This window comes from Callospermophilus lateralis, chromosome 13 (assembly GCF_048772815.1).
Source record: "Callospermophilus lateralis isolate mCalLat2 chromosome 13, mCalLat2.hap1, whole genome shotgun sequence".
In the NCBI taxonomy this organism is placed as follows: Eukaryota; Metazoa; Chordata; class Mammalia; order Rodentia; family Sciuridae; genus Callospermophilus; species Callospermophilus lateralis.
The window spans coordinates 74,641,216-74,664,605 of record NC_135317.1 but is presented as its reverse complement, the minus strand read 5'-3'; the positions used below and the strand labels follow the sequence as shown (position 1 = coordinate 74,664,605).

The 23,390-nt window shown below is 44.0% G+C and overlaps 1 protein-coding gene across 2 annotated transcripts; it reads right to left on the bottom strand.

Moving 5' to 3' along the window:
* Nucleotides 1-457: 457 nt before the first annotated feature.
* Nucleotides 458-23,243, bottom strand: Cd34 (CD34 molecule). 2 transcript variants are annotated; one of them, XM_076873006.1, is made up of 8 exons: nucleotides 22,819-23,242; nucleotides 13,407-13,592; nucleotides 12,563-12,810; nucleotides 11,123-11,203; nucleotides 3,199-3,349; nucleotides 2,930-2,982; nucleotides 2,444-2,608; nucleotides 458-1,760 (listed from the first exon to the last, which is right to left on the bottom strand). In XM_076873006.1, exons 1-8 carry the CDS (start codon nucleotides 22,895-22,897, stop codon nucleotides 1,575-1,577), a joined length of 1,149 nt encoding a protein of 382 aa, XP_076729121.1. In that variant the 5' UTR covers nucleotides 22,898-23,242; the 3' UTR covers nucleotides 458-1,574. The 2 variants fall into 2 exon arrangements, with proteins under 2 accessions (XP_076729121.1, XP_076729122.1); XM_076873007.2 differs by having other exon boundaries at nucleotides 1,671-1,916; nucleotides 22,819-23,243.
* Nucleotides 23,244-23,390: the final 147 nt, after the last annotated feature.

Genomic DNA, 23,390 nt, shown 5'->3' with positions numbered 1-23,390 from the left:
TTGGCTGCCAGATTTCTAGAAGAGTCTCCACATCGTCCTTTGCTATTTCTGCTCTGAGCTGGGGCACTAGATGGTCTGGTAACAGAGGCTGCCTAGGACATCATCCCTTTCCTTTGTTTTGAGTATTTTGCATGCAGCACCAGTGTGTTCCTCTTTTCAGAAGGGTGTTCCTAAGTCCCAGGCACATCACCCTCCTTCCTGAAGGTCCCTGCTCCATTAGAGCCTGCATTTCTCTCTACTACTGGAAATATCCAGCCTCCCTGCCTCCCCGCTATAGAGAATAGTTGGCAAACTGGACCACAGATCCTCAGCCTCCTAAATGGTACCTGTGTCCCCTGAGATGGTCAACCTCTTCCCAGGCTGGTCCTCCCTACCACATTGCTTCATGGTCCTGCTGGGTCTGATGGGTCTACTCTGTCATTCAGAACATCTAGCTGGGATAGCACCACAGAACAGATATTTCGGTATTACTTTAATTACAGTATTTAAACACACAACTTTTTATTCAGAAAAAAAAAAAATCCACCCAATCCTCATTTCTGGAAAGTTCTCTTTCCAACCGTTATTGAAACCAGGATCCCTGCTCACCCCTCTAGAAAAACAACAGAAAAGGACTTGGGTCTCCCCCAGATGAGGAAGCTTGTGATCTCTGGGAGAAGTCATGGGGCTCTGACTATCTGGAGATGCAGAGCAATGAAGGGATTCGGGTGGGGGAGGCAGAAACAGAAGTCTGCTGGGGCTGAGGTCACTGCTCAACCCAGGAGTCAGAGGAGGGGAACAGAAGCTGTGCAGATAAGAGGAGACTGTGATCCAGCCTCAGCACAAAGAGAATTCTGCCGAAGAGCACAGGTCAAGAGGTTCTGCTCAGAGATCTGGATCTGGTCTCATGGTCCTGCTCACTTTGATCCAAGGAGTCTCTGTGTGACCCCTGAGAGACCAGGACTGAGCTGTTTCTTCTACAACTAGGAGCCAGAAAACTGTGTCAGCTTCTGTATGTGGACAGAGGGAGACACATGAAGCTTGGTGGAACTTGGGAGAGCAAGTATGGAGCTGTTGGCTAAACCCACAGTGTCTTAGAGGAAGGATAAGGGACAAGGTTTAAGACAACGTGTTTTTTTCTGGTTATATCATTGCAAGGAAGCAGGTTCAAGGGATAGTTTGGAGAAAGAAATACAAGGAAGAAACAGTAAAAGCCTCCTGGGAGGAAGATATGGCCTAGAGAAGCCCATCCTTTTCCCTAGGGGCTTCTGTAAGGGGGCAGAGAGCAGGAGAGAAGGAGGGGGTCCCTGGGTGGATGCTGCAAGGCCATCAACCACCCTGGCAGCTCCTCTGGACCTTGGCTTTTCCCCACCACACCTTTACCAAGTAAAGACCAGAGTCTAGGCTCAGAGAGCTGAATGTATAAAGGGCACCTGGAAAGTGGAGGGCCCCAGGAACGGCCTCTGGGGTGCACACAGAGGGGAAGGGTAGGACATGAGAGATGTTGCCTCCAGCACGGAGGCAGTATGTGGTCAAGAGGCAGAGAGGGGCCACTTTTTCCTGGACACTGCCCAGTCTTGCCCCACCCCGCCAAGTCACAGTTCGGTATCAGCCACCACGTGTTGTCTTGCTGAATGGCCGTTTCTGGAGGAGGCCTGGCCGGTCCCGTTCTCCTGAGCCCCTCGATTCACACTGGCCTTTCCCTGAGCCTCAGAGGAGGACCCAGGTCCTGAGCTATAGCCCTGGCCTCCACCGTTCTCCGTGTAATAAGGGTCTTCGCCCTAGACAGTGTATAAATAAAGTAGCATTATCTGGTCAGCAGGGGTGTGAGACACTGTGAGGAGGGAGACCAGAGAGAGGAGGGGAAGGGAGGGAGAGGAGACGCAGCTGCACGTGCAGGCTCCTTTCTTCCCGTAGAGCCGTCAGGGTTCCAGCTCCTAGAGGAAAAAGGACAGAGGAGAGGCACCACACCGCGCCACCAGAGCCCAGTAGCCAACTCCCCCAAGAAAACTGGCCGTCCTGAGGGTGGAATACACTCCCCAGAGTAGGTGACCTCCCAAGGCCAAGAGGCACGCCTCAGTCTTGTCCTCCCCTTGTCCAGAACACTTCAAAAGTAGAAGCAAGATGGCACCTACTGGGCCTTCAATATGCTTATAAATAAGTATGGTTGACTTAGTAGTCGGTTCTGGTTGTACTCAGCTGAACTATCCCAGTCAACACAATGACATGAATCATCTGCTCTGAGAGTGAATAAGCGGGCTGGCCCCATTACTTCACCCACCATCTTGCTTTATGTTGTTTTGATTTTTCAACCGATACAGTATATGCATGCCTGTGTATCCCCATACGGGAGCACCCAGGTGAAGTGTCTTCTATGGTATTTCTCCTCCCCCTCCATGATACCCCACCTCCCCAGAAGACCACTATCTTCCTCATTTCCTTTGCCCTGGACCCCAGAACTGACCAGCCTTTCTCCTGTAGGGCTCCAACTGCGACGGTTCATCAGGAAATAGCCAGTAGTGCCCAAGACAGCCAGCAGGATTCCTGAGGTGACTAGTGCAATCAGGGTCTTTCTGGAATAACTCTGGTGGTTCCCAAGATCTTGTTTCATGAAACCTTGGATCCCCAGCTTGAGGAGAAGACACAGAAAAGGCAGCCTGTCACTTGTAGAAAAGGATTTCTAGGAGAGGAAGGCCAGCTTACTTTACATCCCCGAGTGCAACTCAACAATGAATAGACACAAGAGGATAGTGACCTTGGGGATTTCTGAGACAGGGCTGAAGACTGGCATCTCTGAATTGAGCTGCACTGTAAAATTTTTGGTTCAATCAGAAGAATGTGAAGGCTGTCAGAGAAGAATGGAGGGGCAGGAAGGGAAACTTCTGGAGAAGATAATTACTACTCCCTGACCCAGTGTTCCCTTGGAGACCCAGCATCTCAGAGAACTTACCTTTCTCAGCTTAGACTGGTGTTTCTCCATAAGCAGGAGTTTGCTGGGAAGTTCTAGAATTAGAAACAAGGATTGCTAAATCTAGAAGCTAGACAAACTTATGCAGCTATATCCTCCCATGCTGTTCTAGAAGATGCTCTGATGGCCAAGTTGGTCCATCTCAGCACCTATGGTCTCTGGAGCTCAGATGTGGGATCTTGACCCAGGATCTTTTAACCTCAGGCCTGTCTAATCTCAGCCCTACTCCCTGAGAAAAGGTGCATCCTTACCTGTTCCATTGGCCAAGACCAGCAGTAGACACTGAGGTTTAACTTCAGACTGGGCGAGAAGCAAGGAGCACATGCCAGTCCCAGAATCAACATCCTCTTTCCCACACAGTATTTGAATCAGGTCCTCTCCTCTATCCTTCTTAAAGTCCTCCTAGGAAAACAGAACAACAGAAAGTAGGAGACGAACTTCCCAGTACCTCTGAGCTGCATTTATAGTCTCAGGTAACAATTCTGACAGAAATTATAAATTACCCCTTCCACAAGAAGAACCTTTCTTTCTTAAATTCCCATTGAAAAAAAATAGTTACTAACAAAACAGTAAAAAAAAAAAACAAAAACAAAAAAAACTTAATTTCCCTGTACCAAAACATATACTTATTAGTATCTAAGATATCAGAGAACAGACTCAGGAAATGTTATCTTTAAATAAGATTGCCCATTTGTGCATACGCAGAAGGATCACAAGTTCAAAGCTAGACTCAACAAATTGGTGAGGCCCCAAGTAATTTAGTGAGACTTTGTCTCAAAATAAAATATATAAAAGAGCTGGGGATGTGGCTCAGTGGTTAAGTGCTCCTGGGTTCAATCCCTGGTATCAAAAAGAAAGACAGAATAATGAGAGAGAGAGAGAGAAAGGAAGGAAGGAAGGAAAAAGAAATCACTAACAGAAATGATGAACAATAATGCAAAAATAACTAAGAGAAAATCCTTGTTTGAAGGTTACATTAGACTCAAATGATGGCAGAAAAGTCAATGAAGGTGAGTGGAAGACAAACTTACGAGGGACCCTCCCTCTCCCTGTGCAGAGGGGTTTCCTAAAGGGCACTGCTCAAATGGAAATGATGCTTTTATCTGGTGTTTCAACCCCTTTTCCATCAAAAGCATGAAAATCTTAATGAAGTCCAGGTATCCTGCTCCAAGGTTGCTGACTGGTTCCTAAGACTCGGGAACTCAGACTCAGAAGATGAACTTCAACAAATGAATCCCAGGAAAGGTATGAATTGGAAGCATTGGTTTTGCCCTTCAAAACCCTGATCTCCCACTTCCCAGGACTTATTTCAGCAGCCTCCCACCAGGTGACCTCCCTTGCACAACCGAAACTAAGACTTTCTCCTCTGTCCGGATGGCAGATGGCAGAGGCAGAAATGCCTGATGGCTCTGACAACTTTCCTGTTAGGGGAAAACTGCTGGGGCATGTGACAGTCATCAGACCTGAGCCTCTGTGGAGGAGAATGCTTCCTGTTTGCGGGCAGGACTGCTGTTCGTGGCAAGGCCAGAGGTCCTCCTAGTTGGAAAGGAGCCTGGGTATTTTCCTACTGCTAAGATCTAAGTCAGGAAAACCCAGGTTCCTTTGCTTCTGCACAAGGCAAGGTCAGGATTGGCCTTAGCCTCCCACTGGAATTTGAGGGAGGTAAGGGAAAATAACCGGGCATGGATAAGGCGAGAAGAGCACGGCTGGTCAACCCGGGTCACAAGACACGAGCCCAACGGTAGCCTGAATCACCTGCCAAGACTAGGTCACAGAGAAGTGCATCCTCAGGCCCCTGCTGCTTCTTCCCTCCATTAAAAGATCAGTTCTGCAGGTTTCCCAGTAAGTCTTTGGGTAGAGGCTGTCCTTCTGGAAAAGTCTGGCTCTTTAAAACATTTTGCATTAGGCAATGAGGACCCCACATTGGCTATGACCAGCAGTCTCCTCCTGGAAGAGAATTGGGTAGACCCGGTTCTCTTCCCTCACCCACCATGGCTTCTGGACAGAGGGTAGGAAGTTCCCCAGCAGGTTTCTGAAGTGTCTCTGGCTGAAAAATGTCTGCTTCCTGAGGGAGACAGAGGGGCAGGGCTCCCCTAGGATCTAAAGTAGCCAGAGAGAATGGCACCTTCCCCTACTTCTCAGTGCTCAGAAGCTGCACCTCTACAGCTGCTCTGGCATTTATCAAGCCCTGAATATAAGAAACTGTGGCCGAGTGCAGTAGCACACGCCTGTAATCCCAGCAGCTTGGGAGGCTGAGGCAGGAGGATCGTGAGTTTAAAGCCAGCCTCAGCAATTTAGCAAGGCCCTAAGCAACACAGCGAGACTCTGTCGCTAAATAAAATATAAAAAAGGACTGGGAATGTGGCTCAGTGGTTAAGCACCCCTGGGTTCAATTCTCAATACCCGCCCCCCCCAAAAAAAATAAACTATGAAAACTGCTCTCTTATATATATATGTGTGTGTGTGTGTGTGTGTGTGTGTGTGTATGTGTTGTGTGGGGTTTGAGGATGGGATTATCTATGAATTCCACACAATCAAACTCCTTTCTCTTCCTGTAGTAGGGTCTTTGTTTGCATCAGCAATTAAAATAAATGATGCTTACTATGTCTAGGACACAGTCCTAAGGGTTCTTCATTTACATTTAGGCCTCCCACAAGCCTAGAAGATGGGCATATTTATTCTCTTCATTTCGTGGATAAGAAACAGAGGTACACAGAGACTATTTACATGGCAAGTATCATGACAAAGGTACAATCAAAGTGCTAAGGGACATACAAAGGATGGCAAGGTCATGTCTAGCTTGGAGTTATTAGCAGGAACATCTCAAAATAGACCTTGAAGAAGGGGTAGAATGCCTGCAGGTGAGGCTGATGGGGAAAGATACCAGGGAACTGGGAATCACAGTGGACGTGCAGGGCATCAACCTTTTTTTTGCCGTTGACTAGAATCTTCACAAGTTATGCAGCTAGTCTGAGTGTCAAGTTCCTCAGCTGTAAACTGGGTTGTTTGCTTGACTAAAGAGACATTGTATGAACAATGTTCAATACACTGGGAACCTAGTGGACACTAGATAAATGGCAGCTATTACTATATTAATAGCAAGACCTTATATACTATATCACACAGAGTCCATATTTTACCATATTCTGCCTATCATTTCTCTTTAACTAGACTGTAAGACTTCTGAATGTGTGTGTTGGGTGGGGGCAAGGGTGTACCATACATAATTTTGAACCTGTACTGCACTAATCATAAAACCAAGCAAACAACAGAACTCAAGGAATTGTTGTTCAACTTAACACCCCACTGGTTGGCTTCCACATGGGATCCCCCCCTTGCTTAACTTCTTGGATTAAATTCAAGGGAATAACAGCAGCCTCCCACTCTGGAATCCAAGGGCCTCAGTGAATTGTGTTTGGGCCTAGAGAGGAGCAGGTGGGTCCTGAACAAAGCACAATGCTTCTCCGGATGCTCGGAATAAACATCCTCCCCCAAGAGACACTGTTCGGGCAAACATCATGGGAGAGTGGGCAGGAGGAAGCCACAGCCTCACCATTTTATTCATGAGAATCAGATTTATGAGCCCCTAATTACATCTGCTCATACATGTGACTTTGGAGAAATAAAGAAACCATCTAACCTTTCCAGAGCAGCATATTCGAACTTTGCAAAGTCTCCAAACATGTGAAAGAAGAACCTCAGGCACTGAGATGGGAGTGAGGGGAGGGACAGGCATTTTTCTAAAGACCTTGAAGTCATTTATTTTCCAATGCTGAAATTTTAGGATCAATCTCCCTCAACCAGCCCTTTCAAAAATAATGTTATTTTTACTTTGCAGTGGGCATCTGACAGTGCAGGTAAAAATTATATTTTGACACGAGGACTGGAGTAATTCAAGGACCTGTTAGAAGTCAAACAACAAAGGGACAGTAACCAAGGGGAAGAAACTAGATTGTCTCTAGAGCTCAGGTTCTTCCCAAGAGACACACTATCTTCATAAGTTTTCCATCTCGAGCTTATGTTTTGTGCATGGAAACTGACCTTTAGTGTTTGGGCAGAGGGCAAAGAAGGCGGGGGCTGGAGATGTGATCTGGGGGCTGGAGGCAGCACAGCCCAGATGAAGTCAATATGACAGAATAAGAGTAATGTGAGCTAGTTGAGTAGAAACAAACCCTGCACATAAACAGATGTGGAGAAAGGTAGCAGTGGGGCTGGGGATAGAACTCAGTTGGTAGAGTGCTTGCCTTGCATGCACAAGTCCCTGGGTTCAATCCCCAGCACCACAAAAGAAAAAAAAAAAGTAGTAGTAAAAAAACAAATTTGTGGGCAAAGGACTTGAATTATAATTTCTCCAAAGAAGATACACACAAACAGCCAATCTGTACATGAAAAGATTCTCACCATCACTAATTATCAGGGAAATGAAAATTGAAATGATAATGAGCTACTACTTCACACCAAATAAGATAGTTTTTATAAAAAAAAAAAATCAGAAAATTTCAAGTGTTGAAATTGGGAACCCTGAGCACTATTAGTGGTGATGTAAAATGATACAGCCATTATGAAAAACAGTATGTGGTTCCGCAAAAACAGAATTACCATGTGATCCAGCAATTCCACCTCTAAATACACACTCCAAAACTGAAATCAGGGTGTCAAAGAAACAATTTGCACACTCACGTTTATAGATGCATTATTTACTGTAGCTAAAAGGTGGAAAAAAATCCAAATATCTACAAGTGGATGAAAGGATCAATAAAATGGAATATATACACACAATGGAATATTATCCAACTTTTTCAAAGAAGGCATTTGTGATGCATGCTATGTATGGGTGAACCTGGAGAACGTTATGCTAAGTGAAATAAGCCAATTGCAAAATGACAAATACCACACGATTCTACTTTTTGTGAAGTAGGTAGAGGAGTAGCCAAGCTCACAGACACAGAGGGAATGGTGGTGTGCAGGGCCTGGAGGAGTGTGGAGTTCTTCTGCAGGTTAAGGGTTCCAGTTTTGAAGGATGCAAAGAATCCTGGAGACTCGTACAAAAATGTGAATGTACCTTACTGAACTATACACTTAAAAAGGGTTCTGAGGGTACATTTTAGATTATGTGTATTTTACCACAGTTAAAAATATTTTGGTGGGGCTCGAGATGTGGCTCAAGTGGTAGCACGCTCGCCTGGCATGCGTGAGGCACTGGGTTCGATCCTCAGCATCACATAAAAATAAAATAATATATTATAAAATAATATATTATAAAAATAAAATAAAATATTTTTCACCAAAAACTGAAAAATAAATATTAAAAAATTTTTCTCTCTCTTTTAAAAAAACAATTAAAAAAAGTAAAATAAAAATATTGTGTCCACCTAAAACTAAAAAATAAACATTAAAAAAAATATTTTGGTGAATTCCATTCAACCAACAGGTATAGAATAAGACAATAAAGTAATCTCACATTTTAGAAACAATGTGGGGAACCACAACCACAAAAGCTAAATTAAGCTGGCACTGCAGCAGAGAGAATGCAAAATCAGACCTGGGGAGACATGCTCTGCTAATGAACGTTCTGAGATGTAGAAAAAGGTGTTTGAGGACACTGCAGTGTCACCTTCCCTTTCCTTGGCTGCCTGGAGCTAAGGATGGGGAGCAAAGGGAGAGTAATAGAGATTTATGTGTCTACAGAGTGTAGGTACAGAAGACAGGCCTAAATAGTCTATTTGGTACCCACCATGCAGTAGGGCAGAGTTAGGGTTTGGGTAGCTGAGAACCATGAATGCATTGTTCTGTTATGAGCATGAAACCCAGGTGCAGGTGAGTACTGGTATTAGGTGGGTACCAACATTACATGGTAGGGAAAACCAAACAAGGAAAATTGAACCTGTCATGCTCCTCATTAGGCTCTGGGTAGAGCTACAAATTCTGGAACAAGAACTGCAGGCTGAGGAAAATTGATCCTGGGGAGTAGGAGGTACTGCTGTTTGGGGGCTGGGGAGGAGGCCTCTTCAGGAAGAAAGGTAATAGACAAACGGAACTACCCATGTACTGACTGCCACAGGGATGATTCATTGTGAGCAGTGCAGAATCCTTTAGCATGGAACACTGAGGGAGCTGCTCTCTTTCCAAACCCCTACTTCACAGGTCCTCCCCAAATCCCAAAGGAAATACAGAGTTGTGACATAAAGTATATCAGACAGCAAAGACCACAGTGAAAAAGATACCAGAGCAGAGTAATGGGAGTTATTTCTAGAGTGGCCCTTGTCTTGTACAACGACCCTAGTTAAAATGACCCTAGTTCACACTTTGAAAAGCAACAGACACTTTGAAAGCCCTGCAGTCAGCTCTAAATCCTGGCCACAAAGAATTAGCATTCCGGCACAGATTGATGTGATACACAGAAAAGTAAATGCTCAATCAAAATGATAGTGAAAAAAAATGATCATTTTCCTTTGTTATAGTTAACAAAGGAGTTGACAATTTTTTTCCCTTAATGAGTAGGGTTGGAAATCAGCAGCAGAAACACTCTGGGTGTATTTTTCAAATTGCATTAAGTTATTCTATTCTGTGAACTTGTGTTTTCACAATTTCTGTTCTTAAAACGCCCTGGCCTAAAAATTCTTTTAGGTGAAACTTAAAAAGATGTGTTAGTCAGAGAGAGAGACCCAACTGATGGTTGCAAGTAAGATGCAGTCATTGGAATGTCCAAAATAAGTAACTTATACCCTCCATAAGCTGCAATCTATTCATGCCACACACTACCTATATGTTTTCGTTAAGTAAATTCCCAATTTGTAAGAAAATGCTTTTTATAAGTAAATAACACTCTTCCTTTCACCTCCATCCTTCATCTTGAACCTTGTTATTCTCATGAAATAGGATTTTTCTGAAACCAGGCAGGAGGCTTGGTATCATCATTAAAAATTAACACGAGGCCATATATATTCTTAACCAATGCAGTAAGACATGAAACTGAAACAAGAGCCCTAACTACTGAGAAGAAGAGAGAAACAATATATAGTGACAGAGAACAGGATTGCTTTCCTCAAAAACTAAAAAGAACCAAATAAAAAGCTACTGGAATTAATAAGCAAGTTCAAGAAAATGGTTAAACCCAAGGTAATTATTCAAAACTCCATTAACTTTCTAACATCCCAACAATAATCAACTGGAATATATAATAGGATATCGTGTTATAAACAAGCTTAAGAAATCCATCAAACCTACAGAGAAACGGAATAGAGGTATAGTTCAATGGTAAAGTTGCATAAATCGCATGAGGCCCTGAGTTTAATCCCTAGCACTGGACCAAAAAACAAAACAAAAAGAAACAAAAAGAATCAGCCAAACAAAAAACTTGCAAGGAAGAAAAAAATCTAAATTAAAAATAAATAAATAAATAAATTTAACAACAACACACCAGGCTTAAAAATGCCAAAGAATACTAGGGGGGAAAAAATGAAGGATTTTTAGAACAGTTCCAATTAAAATGGTGGTGGGATTTTTTTTTTGGATACTGACAGATGTCTTCAAAGATTTTCTAAAAGAAGAGCTGGAAACTACTATATACTTTTTATAGTATAATGAGGAAAGACCTGATTAGCCACATATTAAAAATACAAATAAACAAACAAAAAACCTTAAAATTTTAAAACGGACAAAAGCATAAACAAACTAAAAAGATAAAAGTAAACAAAATAAAAAGAATGTGCCCACACATATAAAAACCTGTAAGCTACCATGTAAATTAAATATAAGCTTTATTGAATGAGGTGATCATTCAATAAATAACGTTAGGAAAAACAGTTTTATGGAAAAGACAGCATTACAACAAAATAAATTCTGCATGGATTATAGAGTTATATGAAAATAATGACACTACCACTAGAATTAGTTGACTAATTTATACCTGGATAATAAAAAGGAATTTCTTAACATAAAAGCATACTTCAATCTGACATAAAATAACAAAATTTTATTCCAATTGGTTTTGCCTTTTTTGCCCACCAGATGGGGCCTCTTACTCCCAAAAAATACAACACTCAATGTTAGAAGCAGCCTTTCTCTGCTGAACTCCTCAGACCCCTACCAAAATCTGGCCCAATCCAAGATGCTTTAAGGATGTTCAAAGGGTGTGTGGGGGAGGGGAGGACTAGCAGGTCAGGGTTGACTTACACAGCTAGAGGTCTCATTTAGCTCCAGGCAGATGCCCTGAGTCAATCTCACTTCTCTAATTCCTGAACATTTGATTTCTCCCTGTATTAAAACAAAAACAAAATACATATGAGAATCTTTGTCTTTCATTTATTTCTTACCTCCTTTCCAGTTGGATTTCTATGAGGTACTCTCTTAAAAGGTTTTAGGAAACAGGAAATTTAAAATTTGTCAATGATAAAAATCCCAAATCTGAAAGGCTCCAAAATCGAATTTTTTGAGTACCAACATGATGCAGTAAGTAAAGATGTCACATCACAAAGTTTGTCTTATGAACAAAGTTATTGAAAAATATTGTATAAAATTGCATTCAGGCTATGGATATATGTATATGTGTATATATGTAATAGACACATTTTGTGTTTTGACTTGGGTCCAGTCTCCAACCCCCAGCATATCTCATTTTATGTGTAAATATTAAAAAAAAAAAAAAATCCCAAACCCAAAACACTTCTGGTCCCAAGCACTTCAGATAAGGGACATTCGGCCTGTATTGATTCTGTATTCTTCTATTTTACACATTATCCCTGTTGGATAATCAAATCGTTCATTACTGGGTTACTGGCTTGGGCTTATAGGCAAGTCACTATTTACAATTTATAAACACTGGCTCCAATGATACAGAAATGGGAGAGGGAATCTTTTCCCAGTTGGGCTATTTTTCTTCTAGTCAACTGCACACTTGCTGGAAGCCCATATAGACAAACAGACAGTGGGATGGCCAGACAGATCCTGGAGACACACCCATTCTCCTCTTGGCCCTTAGGACTGTCCAGATTCTTATGCTGGCTCTTTAGAAACAGAAACTAGGTGGGCCTCTCATGCCTGTCCTAAGACTGCATGCATTCGGATTTTCTGCCCTTCATGCTAAAAACTGTTGACAGCCACATGCCTCAAGCCTCAGAAGGGAAGGCTGAGCTAACCATCCCAAGTGCACTCAGTTCCTACCACTGCCAATGGCGCCCTCACTGCCTCTCTATGCCTGTCACAACCACCAAACTCTCTCACGCAGACAAAATGCTATTTGCCCTAAATATTGTGAGAGAAGCAGCTCCCTTAAATGGGACATGGATTCCAAATATTCCCAAAGGGAAATGGTGCCCAAGTCAAAGCCACACTTATAGGTACAGAAGGAACCATAGAAGACTGGATGGATCTCTAAGAATCTCCTTTGCTTTCTACTAGAAAAAAATGTAATACCCAAAGCAAAGCTCACCCTTGCCACCTGAGTGTGCTCTTTCCCCCATTTCTGACGCCTCCCAGCAATATTCAAAGTGCATATTTCTGTGCTGATTCCCATATGATCCAAATCTCATCATCAGCTGGTATGAAAAGAGGGAAAGAGAGCTTGCTTGCATATGAAGTGAGAGGGCAATCTGCCTTTGGGCCCAATTTACCCACCTTGATGATGCTTGGGGTAGGAGAAGATGGTGTATAGGGTTCCGTGGGTGATGTTATCACAGAGCTGGTGCTATTGGGTGAGTAATCTGAAACATTTACAGGTGGCTTCAAGGTCATCTCTGAAGTCGACACATTTTCTGGGGTGGTGAACACTGTGGTGGCTACAGAGGTCTGTGACTGGACAGAAGAGTTTGTGGTTTCGGGGACTCGGGTGACCCTAGAAGTAGATGTCCAGCTGTCCGTAGCCTCTGGAATACACCAAAACTCAAATGTTCATGTGTGCACAGGCACATATATACAAATGAACACACACAACCTCAGCTCATGACATGGACAGGGATTTTTACATAGAAACAGGAGCTTGGGGAGGTACTGTTACTTCATCTCCTTACCTCGACCAAACTCATTCCAAGCCATTGTTGGAACCATAGCTATAATCTAGCATGTGTTTGAGGTGCCCTCCAGATTCTGAAAGTGAATTACATGCTGCCTTAGAGAAGCCGAAGTTGCCCAAGATGAACCTAGAGCCCTTCAAAGAGAACATGATCTATGCTCAATGCAGTCCTCATCTGATCTTTATTACCAGCTGAACTCAGCATGGGAGGAGCACTACAGGGAGCACCACTCCTCAGGAGCAGCTGCCAATTCATTGACCTGAGAAAGATGTCATCATTGGAAGAATTATCTAGAACCTACTTCAGAGAACCCTAAGCAAGATGCCCAAAGTACTAATGCAAGGGTTAGTTTGATTCTATCTGTGGCAGAGGACATGGTCTGTAAACATTCTATCTGCTTTATAAAAGTACCAGCAGCATTGCTTGAGGAACTTGGACAAATTCTTTACCTGAGATGACTGATGTGGTCTCACTGCTGTTCTGAACCACAGGATGGAAACTGTTATTTCCAGAGATGCTTTGTGTTATGTTTTCCTGGTTGGGTACACTTGTTGGAACACTTTCATGAGACATATTCTTGGAGGGTGATTCTGGGGTAACAATAGTCACGTTCTCCATATTTGTGAACCCAGAGGCTATGGGGAAACAAGGAAGAAAAGTCAGAACCTCTCTGGAGCATCATGACATCTCCTGACACAGTTTCTTAGCTTCAAGCAGAAACTTTTTGGAATACCCCCTCCTGCCCCTGGCAATGAAACAGCAGTAAATCCTCCTGGACAGTGGACTGATTTCCTATTACTAGATTTTTCCAGAGCAAACAGAGAAATAAAAATTTATATGCACACAAGTGTCTAAGGTAGTATTAACTATAGGAGGGAAAAGTTGCAAGCATCAAAATGAATTATAATAGGATAAATGGCATATACACTTAATATACCACAATCACTACACAATCATATACATAATTTTCCCAAATAAAAATTTATAAATTCCAAGCAGCAATGTGAAAATATGAGGTAATGTTCATCAGTGTTCAGTAAAATATTAAAATACAAAATTGCACCTGAGATATATGAGATATACACACATACATATATGGCAGAGATAAAAAAAAAAATCTAAGGAAGACAAGTTTCTATTTCCTCTTTGATGTATCCTTCTCTTTTTTGGTCATTCCCCATCTGACATATTAACTCTTGGAATTAATCACACTATCACTATGTAATCTCCTTTAAAAAAAAATCTTCTTGGTCTTTCTCATTCCCAAACCCCCTCATCTTTTCCCTTGTGACCTTCTAATACATTCTCCTTTCCTTTCATTAAGGAACTCAGTTGCAGCAAGAACTCCAAGATTTCTTTTTTAAGAGGCTCTAACCTAAAAATTCCTAATGGACCAGAGAACACAAAGCCTGGTTTCTTATTAAGTGTAATGGGCAAGGGGGGGGGGGCTACATTCTGGCTCCACCAAGAACTAACTATGTGATTTCACATGTGTATGTACCTCAGTTTACTTACCTCTTAAGTGAGGGTCTTTTCTGTCTACCTTATGTGAGAAAATCAATGATGTAACAAGTGATAAATTACTTTAGTTGAATGTTCCTGAATCTAATCGTTCTCTGAAGATCTTTGCAAGTGTCCTTGCCCCTCATTTCCATATATTCTGCATACCAAGTGGTACCATCTATAGATTCAGGAAGGAAAAGGCTTCTACCTGGACCTTGGACCTTCTGTGTCTCCTGTGAGGACTGACTGGCATGTACTCTCTCTTCTAGATTGCACTTTGAGGACCAGAAGTTCTTTGACTTCTTGTTCAAATGATTCTTTTCTCACATCTGAGATCTGCATGGACTTTTCCCCAGTCCATCTTTTTAAGGGTGAACTGCAGCACTAGGAGGTGTAAGGCCAAGGCCCACTAGTAATCAAGTGCTGGCCACTTGGAGGGTATAGGTGGGGTGATCCATGCATCCATGCAAGATCCCCTAGAGCGTGGGCCCAAGACATAGGGAAGAAGAGAAGGGAATTAGGCTGGGGTGAGGGTCCATCTCTTCCTGATAAGTCAAATTGTGTACTGAATTTCAAGAGCGTGAGAATCCCAAATTCAAACCTGGCCTTCCAAGTAGCCATGAAGGTTATGTTTGTCAAGTTAACAAAGATAGAAGATATTTTATTTACCAGTTAGTTGGCCTGCTTTAAAACTGTGAAGTTATAAATGTAGACATACAGAACGTGGGCCTCTGTTGTACTCTGGCCTTGGGCTCTGTAAATATTAGAGGTCGACTTAGTATCCATAGTTCACACTTGCAGTACCAACCTCAAGGAAATGCCTCTGAGGATCCCAAGACACCCTAAAGCTTGTCTCCAAATTTTCCTGCTTAAGATCTAGGTCTGTTTTTCAGAGGTTTACAGGTAAACAGCACTGTAGAATGAAACCTCTTGATCCCTCCGTATCAAGAAAGAAGTCAGACTTTTAGCTTCAAGTCAATTAGCCTGAGGCCAAGGAGGCTTCCCCTAAAGGTGGTGACCAGGGTTTCACTCTACCACATCTGCCTTCCTCCTCAGCAGGCTGCAAGTAGATTAATATCAACAGCAAATGTATAGTCATTTTTTTTTTCTCTTAGGTGATAGGAAAGCAGGCAGAAGATGAAATATTACTATCTCCATTTTAGAGATAAAGAACATAAATTACAAAGGGGTTGACCAAGAGGCAAGATCATAGATGATGTAGGGCAAGTAGTGACAGACACTGGTGTTCAGCTGATTCCTGCATCATGTTGTAAGGTGGTCAGGCTGGGTTTAAACTACTAAAGGGCCCAAACGCATTCTTCACACTTCTGGAGAAACAAGGATGGGTGAGTTCTTATCTGGCTTAGATGGGAGGTAGGTTGATCAAAATAAAATAGATGTGAAAGTGAATTCACGCTACTTCCTTTTTTAGATAGGACCCCCTCACTAATCTGACTCTAGGACATGAATTCATTATAGGGAGCAGGTGTTGGTGACATTAGGACACTGAAATAAAAGGCACCATTCCAAGGCACCCCTGGAATCTCCCCTTGACACCCTCTTTTTGCCCACACCCTCCCTTCTCTCTTCAAACACGTCAATTCCTGGGAATCTCATCTGGTCCAGCCTGGCCCAGCCCTTTTCCCTCTCCAAAGGAAGCAAGGCTTGGTTGAAATGATGTCATGCTTTTGAACCCCCTCCCCCAAGGGGCCTCCTTCACCCAGACAAACACTTTTGAACTTTTCCAGATGTGAACAGAGACCTGCTGCTAGTTCTGAAGACAGAGGTGTCTGTTCCAGAATAGTGAAGCAACTCTGGACCTAGGCCAGCTACTGACCCGCGGTGGGGACGGGCTCCCAGCTGCAGCAGCCTCCTCCCTCCCACTGTTTGGTTAAGCATGGAGGAAGGTACTATAATCTGTTTGCAAATGAGAAGGGGACCCTAACGTCACATTCATGGCTGTGAGCCGAGGGTGAGCAGAGAACCTTCTGAAACACTAGAGACATAGACAAAGGAAGGGCAGAAAGGCAAGGCTAAGGGACGGGCTCTATATAAACTGGCACAAAGCAAGGAGACCTTATGGCCAGGGACCCAATCCTGACCTGGCTACTATATCACTTAGGTCACTCAGTTGAGTCCCTGGGCTTCAGTCTCCAGGGCTCCCTTTAAAAGTTCACCAAAGAGACCGGGTCTTGAAGGAATGACAGACAAAGAGTCAAGATTGACTGCAGGCTTCTTTTTATTCTCTTCCCCTTCACATCCATAGCCTGAAACCATCAAACACTGGCCTTTCTTTTTCTGAGCTTCTGACCTGCGACTCTGTAGGGGACTAACAGCAGCCTACAGTCAGTGGGAATCTGTCAGACGCTGAGAGACAATTGATAAAACCTCCACTGTGGTCCATTCTAGACAAGAGGAACAGCCCTTGACCCCATCCCTGCAGAGAACTGTAGTTCAACTTAAAACTGAATAAAAGGCCACCTTCTGTTGTTTACTCCTCAGCCCGTCCTTATTAACTGCACCACTGTAAGGGCTAGACCTTAGTTGTCCTATAGGATCTTGATGCACAAACTTGGAGCCAGGGAAGAAACAAGGTGTCAGGAAGTTAACAAATGAGAAGGATAAGAAGTCAAATAGATGTTACAGAATTCATGTAGCAAAATTCACACACTGAACTTATAGGTATTTATTTAGAAGCAATTTTTCTTGTTGGACATGCAAATTTAAAATACTTGGTTATTTGCTCTCTTAGCCAAAGCTGACAATTAGAAAGAAACTATTAGAAGCAAATAAGAAGCAAGCAGCAGCCGAAAACTAAGAAACTAAAATAAATGAAAAGCATACATGGGTACCAAACCCGCACTAGTCTGGTATCATTTATAAGGAGTAAATAGATACACACCTTCATAAGCATTAACAATGTCACTGAGTTGCAACAGAGCTATGTTATTTTCATGATCCATCTGAGTCATGAAGGTTGAAAGTCCTTTTATCTGGGGGTGTACTCTGAAGAAGCAGAGGAACTCGCAATGCATTTGAAAATACTTCCACCTACAATTAGTATGTTGAAGATTCTTTTGGTCATGAAAGGAGGTTTACAAATTCTCAGAGCTCCAGGAAGCTGTTATAAGTAAATTCCCATACTTGAAGAGACTGAGGTTTTCTATACTTGGTCTTACTTTTCATAGGTCTCTCATAATTTTTTTTTTAACCATGCTGTTTCTTGGGCAGCTGACAGCCAGCCCCAATCTGCCCATCCAAATGCTAGCTTCCAGCCCAAGTGAAGCATTTTGAAGGAGTTCCTGGGTATCTTGGTGGAAGGCACATGTCCTCAGACAGGACCGGTTGGAGCCCACAGCCTCATAAATGGTCTTATTTTAACTCTCCAAACCTTTCCTATAAAATGGGGATTAAAAAACAAACCCTACCTCCTGGTTGTTTTGAGGAACAAAGGAGGTCACCAAGTGTACAGCACTTGCCTGTCTGGTAAGTTGTTTAAAAGCCAGCAGCTGTCATTATGATAAGCCCCTTCCTTCTGCTCCCCAGAGAGCAGAAGGCTTATCTCTATCACTCATCTGGCACAAAATCACATATGCTGTTTCCTCAGGATAGGCCTAACTGTCACCTCAGTTAGACTACAAATATCTTGAGTGGTGGGGCCATTCTTATACTTGTGTGTTTTACCCATGGCACTGAGGATAATCCTGGGATGTCAGGAGAAAGCAGTAGGGTCGAATAGGTGCGCTGGATATGTTCATACCTACAGCTTCTACTATGGCAGTCTCATTCTGATGCTTGGTTTTAAGAGGAAATATATTAAATTAGGGAGTGTCCACATAAAGACAACCAGGACTAGATTTCTAGAAATCGAGTCACACTGTTGAAGACCTAGCATTATTTCATTTAGATCAGGGCTTGGCAAGCTATTGCTGGCGGAACAAATCTGGCCAGGGACTGATTTTGTATGGCCAGTGAGTCAAGCATGGCTTTTACATTTCTAAGTGTCATAAAATAAGACAAAGCAAAGATGTGCATGAGAGACCCTGTAGAGCTCCCCAAACCTTAAATATTTACTATCCAGGTCTATACAGGAAAAGTTTGCTGACCCTTGATCTGAAAAAGAAGAATCTGAGAAGGGAGAATAAATGACTTCTTTCAAGATTCATTTCACTTAAACAGTATATGCACATTTTCCCCCCTGAAGCACCAATGATGTGAAAAGGGTCTTGCTCAGTTCTATAGAGAGCACAATATAAGCCAGTTTGATTCCTTCCCTCCATTAGGCATTAGTGTCAATGTAATTTAAATAAATCCCTCAAGGATTCCACAATCTAGTAGGGCTGACTAAAATGGTCTTTAGGGATTTTCATGAAGAACCAGATTAAACCTATGAAAATCCAAAAAAAAAATTAGTATAGTGATTAGAAGTTACAGTAAAGCTAATTTCACTGCAATACAAGGAGAAAACTTAATATAGGTTTTTTGTTTTGTTTTGTTTTTTAATGAGATGAGCTACTTTGTGAGATAAGTAAGCCCCTCATGTTTCTTGGAAGCATTCAGGAAACATCCTTGTTAGGGGTCCTGGCCAATCCTCTGATCTACCATGAGTTGGAAACATACTAAACTAGAACAAAGGGATGGGCTGAAGTCTTCCTAAGCGTTAGAGGGAAAGCTGAGGTGCAGGCATAAACCAGGTAAAAGTCTGCGGCTTGATCATCCCCGGTGTACTGAGATTTTTCTTTTATAGTCATATAGCTTGTCTTGACCCCATCCATTTACTTTGGAACCTCAATAGCCTAAGGATCCTCAGGTTGCCTACATTTCTTCCACTCATGGCTTTCGGTTTTCTTTTAGCTCCTGTGACCCTTGGATTGCAGCTCAATATCTTATTGTACTCACTATTACACTACTTCAACATAAGCTAGCCAAGCACCCATTCCTTTAGTCTTCGCGGAGAACCACTCACACAAGACCAGTAGGCAAAAAATGATTTTTACTGAAGGTTTGAGAGTGTGGAGCAAGATTACAGGGCATCCCAGGAAAGATGAGGGTATAACCTTGAAACATCATATCTTACCATGCTAATGACATCATACTACAAGGAATCTTCTTAATCAGGTCTTTTCCACCCTCCACCCATCACTCTTCCTCTCTTGCTGCAGGTAGGTCTCCTCTCCCTGGGCTCTTGAACCCTCTAGCCTTTGTCTCTTGAGACCACCCAAACACAAAGCCCAGTTTATCATACTTAGCAAGCCTGTCTCCTGTCTGCCTTTGCACTCCCAGGGTTTGTCTAGGTTGTTGGCTTTCTCACCCAAAGATCCAATTAACACATTTTCTTTAACAATGAAGATCTGATATCTAGAGATGCCACTTCCCTAAGGGGTATCTGTTTTTATTTCATTTTAATTTTTTCCAAATCAGGAAGGAACAGACCTCCTAATTAAGTCAAAAGGCTTTTCCCCTTGCACCTGAAGGGAAGTGATTCATTCCCTGATGGGGCCCACAGATCGGGTCCAGTGAAGTACACCTTGTCATGTCTCTCTATTTGATCTCCACCCTCCCAAAATGCATGCATCTTTTGCCTTATAGCACAAAAATCAGGGCCCTTTAGACAAAATATTGTAGAGAATGTGTTTTCATTTGTTAGCTAGAGGGAAGAAAATGTTCTCATTAGAGAAGCTGAAGCCCCAAAAAATATGGAAATTCTGCCCTGGCAACCATGAGAAGTTTCTATTGGAGGGTGGAGTTTTGATCTTTTCCCATACCTTCATGCTTCCTGTTCTCCCCACCACAGGACTTTTAGTTAGATCAATTGAAGTCCATGAGAGAGAGAGGCCCAAGTGCCCTGAGGGTGGAGCTGGGTAACCATCCAACCCTGAATGTAAGCCCAGGCCTTCCAGCCCAGGGTCTAAAGGAAATAAGGCAATGAGACCGTAAGAGTGGAATTTGTTCCTCCTTATTATTTGTTTTTGTAGGACTCTGTGCCTGGGTTTATCTGCTGCAGTTTGGCACTTCTTGCCCTGAGCATTTGGAGACAAAGACTCAGGAAAGGAAGGAGATGAGGAGGCCCAGGAGGTGGAGCCAAAGGGATAAGAAAGGGCCCAAGGCCCTAGCAAGCTCTATCAGCCAAACAGGAATGCTGTGAAGTCCAGGATTTGCAAAGGTTGTGCAGACTGGGCTGGCCCTACAAGGGGGAGCACTGGGGACCACTGACTTAGTCAGAGGTCCCCAAGGCTACTCCTTCTCATCGCCATGTGGCAGACAGTCAAAGGGTGGAGTCCGCTCCCCTCTGGAAAATATCTGATAAAATTCTTTTCCCTTTTCTTTTTCCCCTCTTACATGTAGCCCCAGACAGGATATGGGTGTGGGGTCCACAGGCACGAAGGACCCAAAGAAAGAAAAGGAATGTGACCTATTCCGCCAGGACTGGGGGTGTTGTCAGGGTGAGGGGAGTTATAGACCTTGAAGGAAAAAGAGACCCTAAGCCTGAAAAAAAAGAAAAGAAAAGAAAAAGGATCCCTAATTAATTACCGGGCTGGTAGCTAAGCTGTGCTGCCCAGGGGTCCCTACCCACCCTCTGCAAAGAGAGCCCATTTGTGGTTAGCTGCTATGCCTGTGTCCACGCCAATCTCACAGGCATAGAGCTCCTGAGACCAAGTTCTTCATTGGGATAGTAATAAGACATCACAGAACTCCACACTAAATTTCTCAGTAATAATTGCACTCCTTTTTTTTTTTTTTGCAATGGCCCATTGGTAGCATTTCAACTTATAGTCACTCATTTCATTTATCCTACAATATACCCAGGACAGAAAATAACTCCTAATATTAAAAAAAAAAAAAAAAAAAAAAATCTAAACAGAAACCCTAGAGAGGTCTTGGGGAAAGCATTAAGTCCAAGTAGTAGACTATTCTTCAGTCCAAAGCTGAGATGCTGAACTTCCCAGCACATCTGTCGGAGGTTTTGCAGCAGTTGCACTACATCTCCCCCTCCCCCAGCCCTCCTCTGCAGGCCAAGGCAAGAATGATACTAGCCAGCTGAGGAAATAAAAAAGGGTGGGCCTCCCTTAGCCCAGGCCCAGGTCAGCATGAGCTGTGGGGCCAAAAGAAAGTGCAGCATCTGATGGGAATCTGAGCCATTGGTCAACTCACCCCTGCTATGAGGGAACAGTGTAGCACCCATTCTAGGGTTTCAAAACCTCACCAACAGCTTTATCCCTGTCTGAAGAGCGTGTCCAAGGTTTCCAAACACTCAACCCAGAACCTAACTCAGCCTCCTCCAAGCCAAGCCAGCTCTCTCCAACTGGGTGGACCCAAACAGGGATAGTAGAGGAGACTGGGAGCGAAGAGGCCCAGCAAGCAGATCTACTTTGCAGGGCCACCCAAGGTGGGTGGTCTTTAGTATGTGGTGAGTTGGGAACTGGGAGTCCTAGAGAGTTGTTTAATAAAAGGGAGAGCGACTTACAAAGTTTCAAACCTCTAAGCGAGATGAGATGGAAAGGTTACTTCCCCAATGAAAACAATTAATCATGTTTAGCGAGTGCCTACTATTTTTTTTCCAAAGTGAGAGCAAGAGCTTAAGAGTGTGTGGGGGTGAGCAAGGAGTGTCCTGACCTGTCTGCTAGCTTTAGAACTTGGAGGCCAGCAATAACTACTTTGAGTTTGTGCAGGGGTGAGGAATTGTGAAGAGAGGGAGGCAGGGAGCCCTCGGTAGGATCCCAGCGGTATCTGGAGGGGTAATTCTAATTTTGCTTTCCAATCTTTAATGCAAGATCACCCCCCCTCCCCCAACCTCAAGGGCTGTTCATTCCAAATGCCTCTGCTCACCCAACTCGGCCTTCCTCCAGGACTCCCAGGACCCTGCACCTCACCCCCTGTTGACTTCCCTTGAATTCCTTAATGTCCATTGTGGATCCCCGGTCCTAGTAGACTGTGGGCGCCGGGGCCCTTCCCACCAACCCGCTCCGGGACGCTGCTTTCTGAATCAACCAACAGCCGCACAACTTTCCGGCTTCCCTCCTCCCCCTTCTTCTGGCTCCCGCTCCAACTTTGCGCTCCGCACCTTTGGCAACGCCGAGACGCTGGCATCTCCAAAGCGCTTTATTTTAGTCCATTTCAGCGAGCCGTGTTGTCCGGCTCACACCTCGGGTAAATTTACATTCTCATGGTGTCTTTCCCCTCCCACCGCCACCGAGTCCCAGGTGAAACGCTGGTCCCTCCAGAGCAGCGGTGGGCGACAGTGCGCGGGTGGGGCAGGGGTCCCTTCCCTTCGCGCAGCTCTGTTTGGGCTCAGCCCAGCCGCCGCTCGACCCTCCCCGCTGGGAAGGCGCCCCGGCGCGGCGCGCGATCGGTACTCACGCAGCAAACTCAGCAAGCAGAGCGCGGTCCAGCCCCGCGGCATCCCGGGCCCCGCGCGCGCGCTCCTGCGGCCCAGCATCCTTCCCGCGCCGCTCCCGAAGAGATGCACAGAGTGGAAGACACTGCTGGGCCCGGCCGGGACGCGCTCCTCCCGCCCCCTCCGCCCGGAGGGGGTGGGGGATTCTTGCTTTTTTTTCCCCTCCTCCCTCTTTAGTCTTGGCAAGGCCGGCCCCTCGCCTTGGCTGCCACTAAAGTGAGCTTCCCTGGTTAGTCCCAAAGGCCGAGGACGTGAGTCCAAAAAGGTGGAGGGTTGCGTGGCCCCACACTTCTTGTTCAGCTTTCTGAAGAGGCCTGATCCTGATTCTAGACTTCAAGCTGCACTTACACTTAACTGTTAACCCTCTGTGTCAGCCTTGCTGGTGGCCAGGATAGAGGCAAGTTTCTTCTGACCCCCGCCCCCCCTCCTTTCCTTTGTGTTTTTCTTCATTTTAAAGTGTCAAGCCCAGAACAATCTGTGGAAGGAATCTGCTGTTACAGCCTGCGTTTACAAGTGTGATCATTTTGCTAATCAG

What these genes read in the sequence shown, in the direction of transcription:
- Cd34 (XM_076873006.1), bottom strand. Translation starts at nt 22,897, where the DNA reads ATGCTGGGCCGCAGGAGCGCGCGCGCGGGGCCCGGGATGCCGCGGGGC. An exon ending in GACCACATCAGTCATCTCAG is followed by an intron (nt 12,811 to 13,406) that starts GTAAAGAATTTG and finishes GGTGTATTCCAG; the next exon opens with AGGCTACGGACAGCTGGACA. An exon ending in GGTCTTGGCCAATGGAACAG is followed by an intron (nt 2,983 to 3,198) that starts GTAAGGATGCAC and finishes TTCTAATTCTAG; the next exon opens with AACTTCCCAGCAAACTCCTG.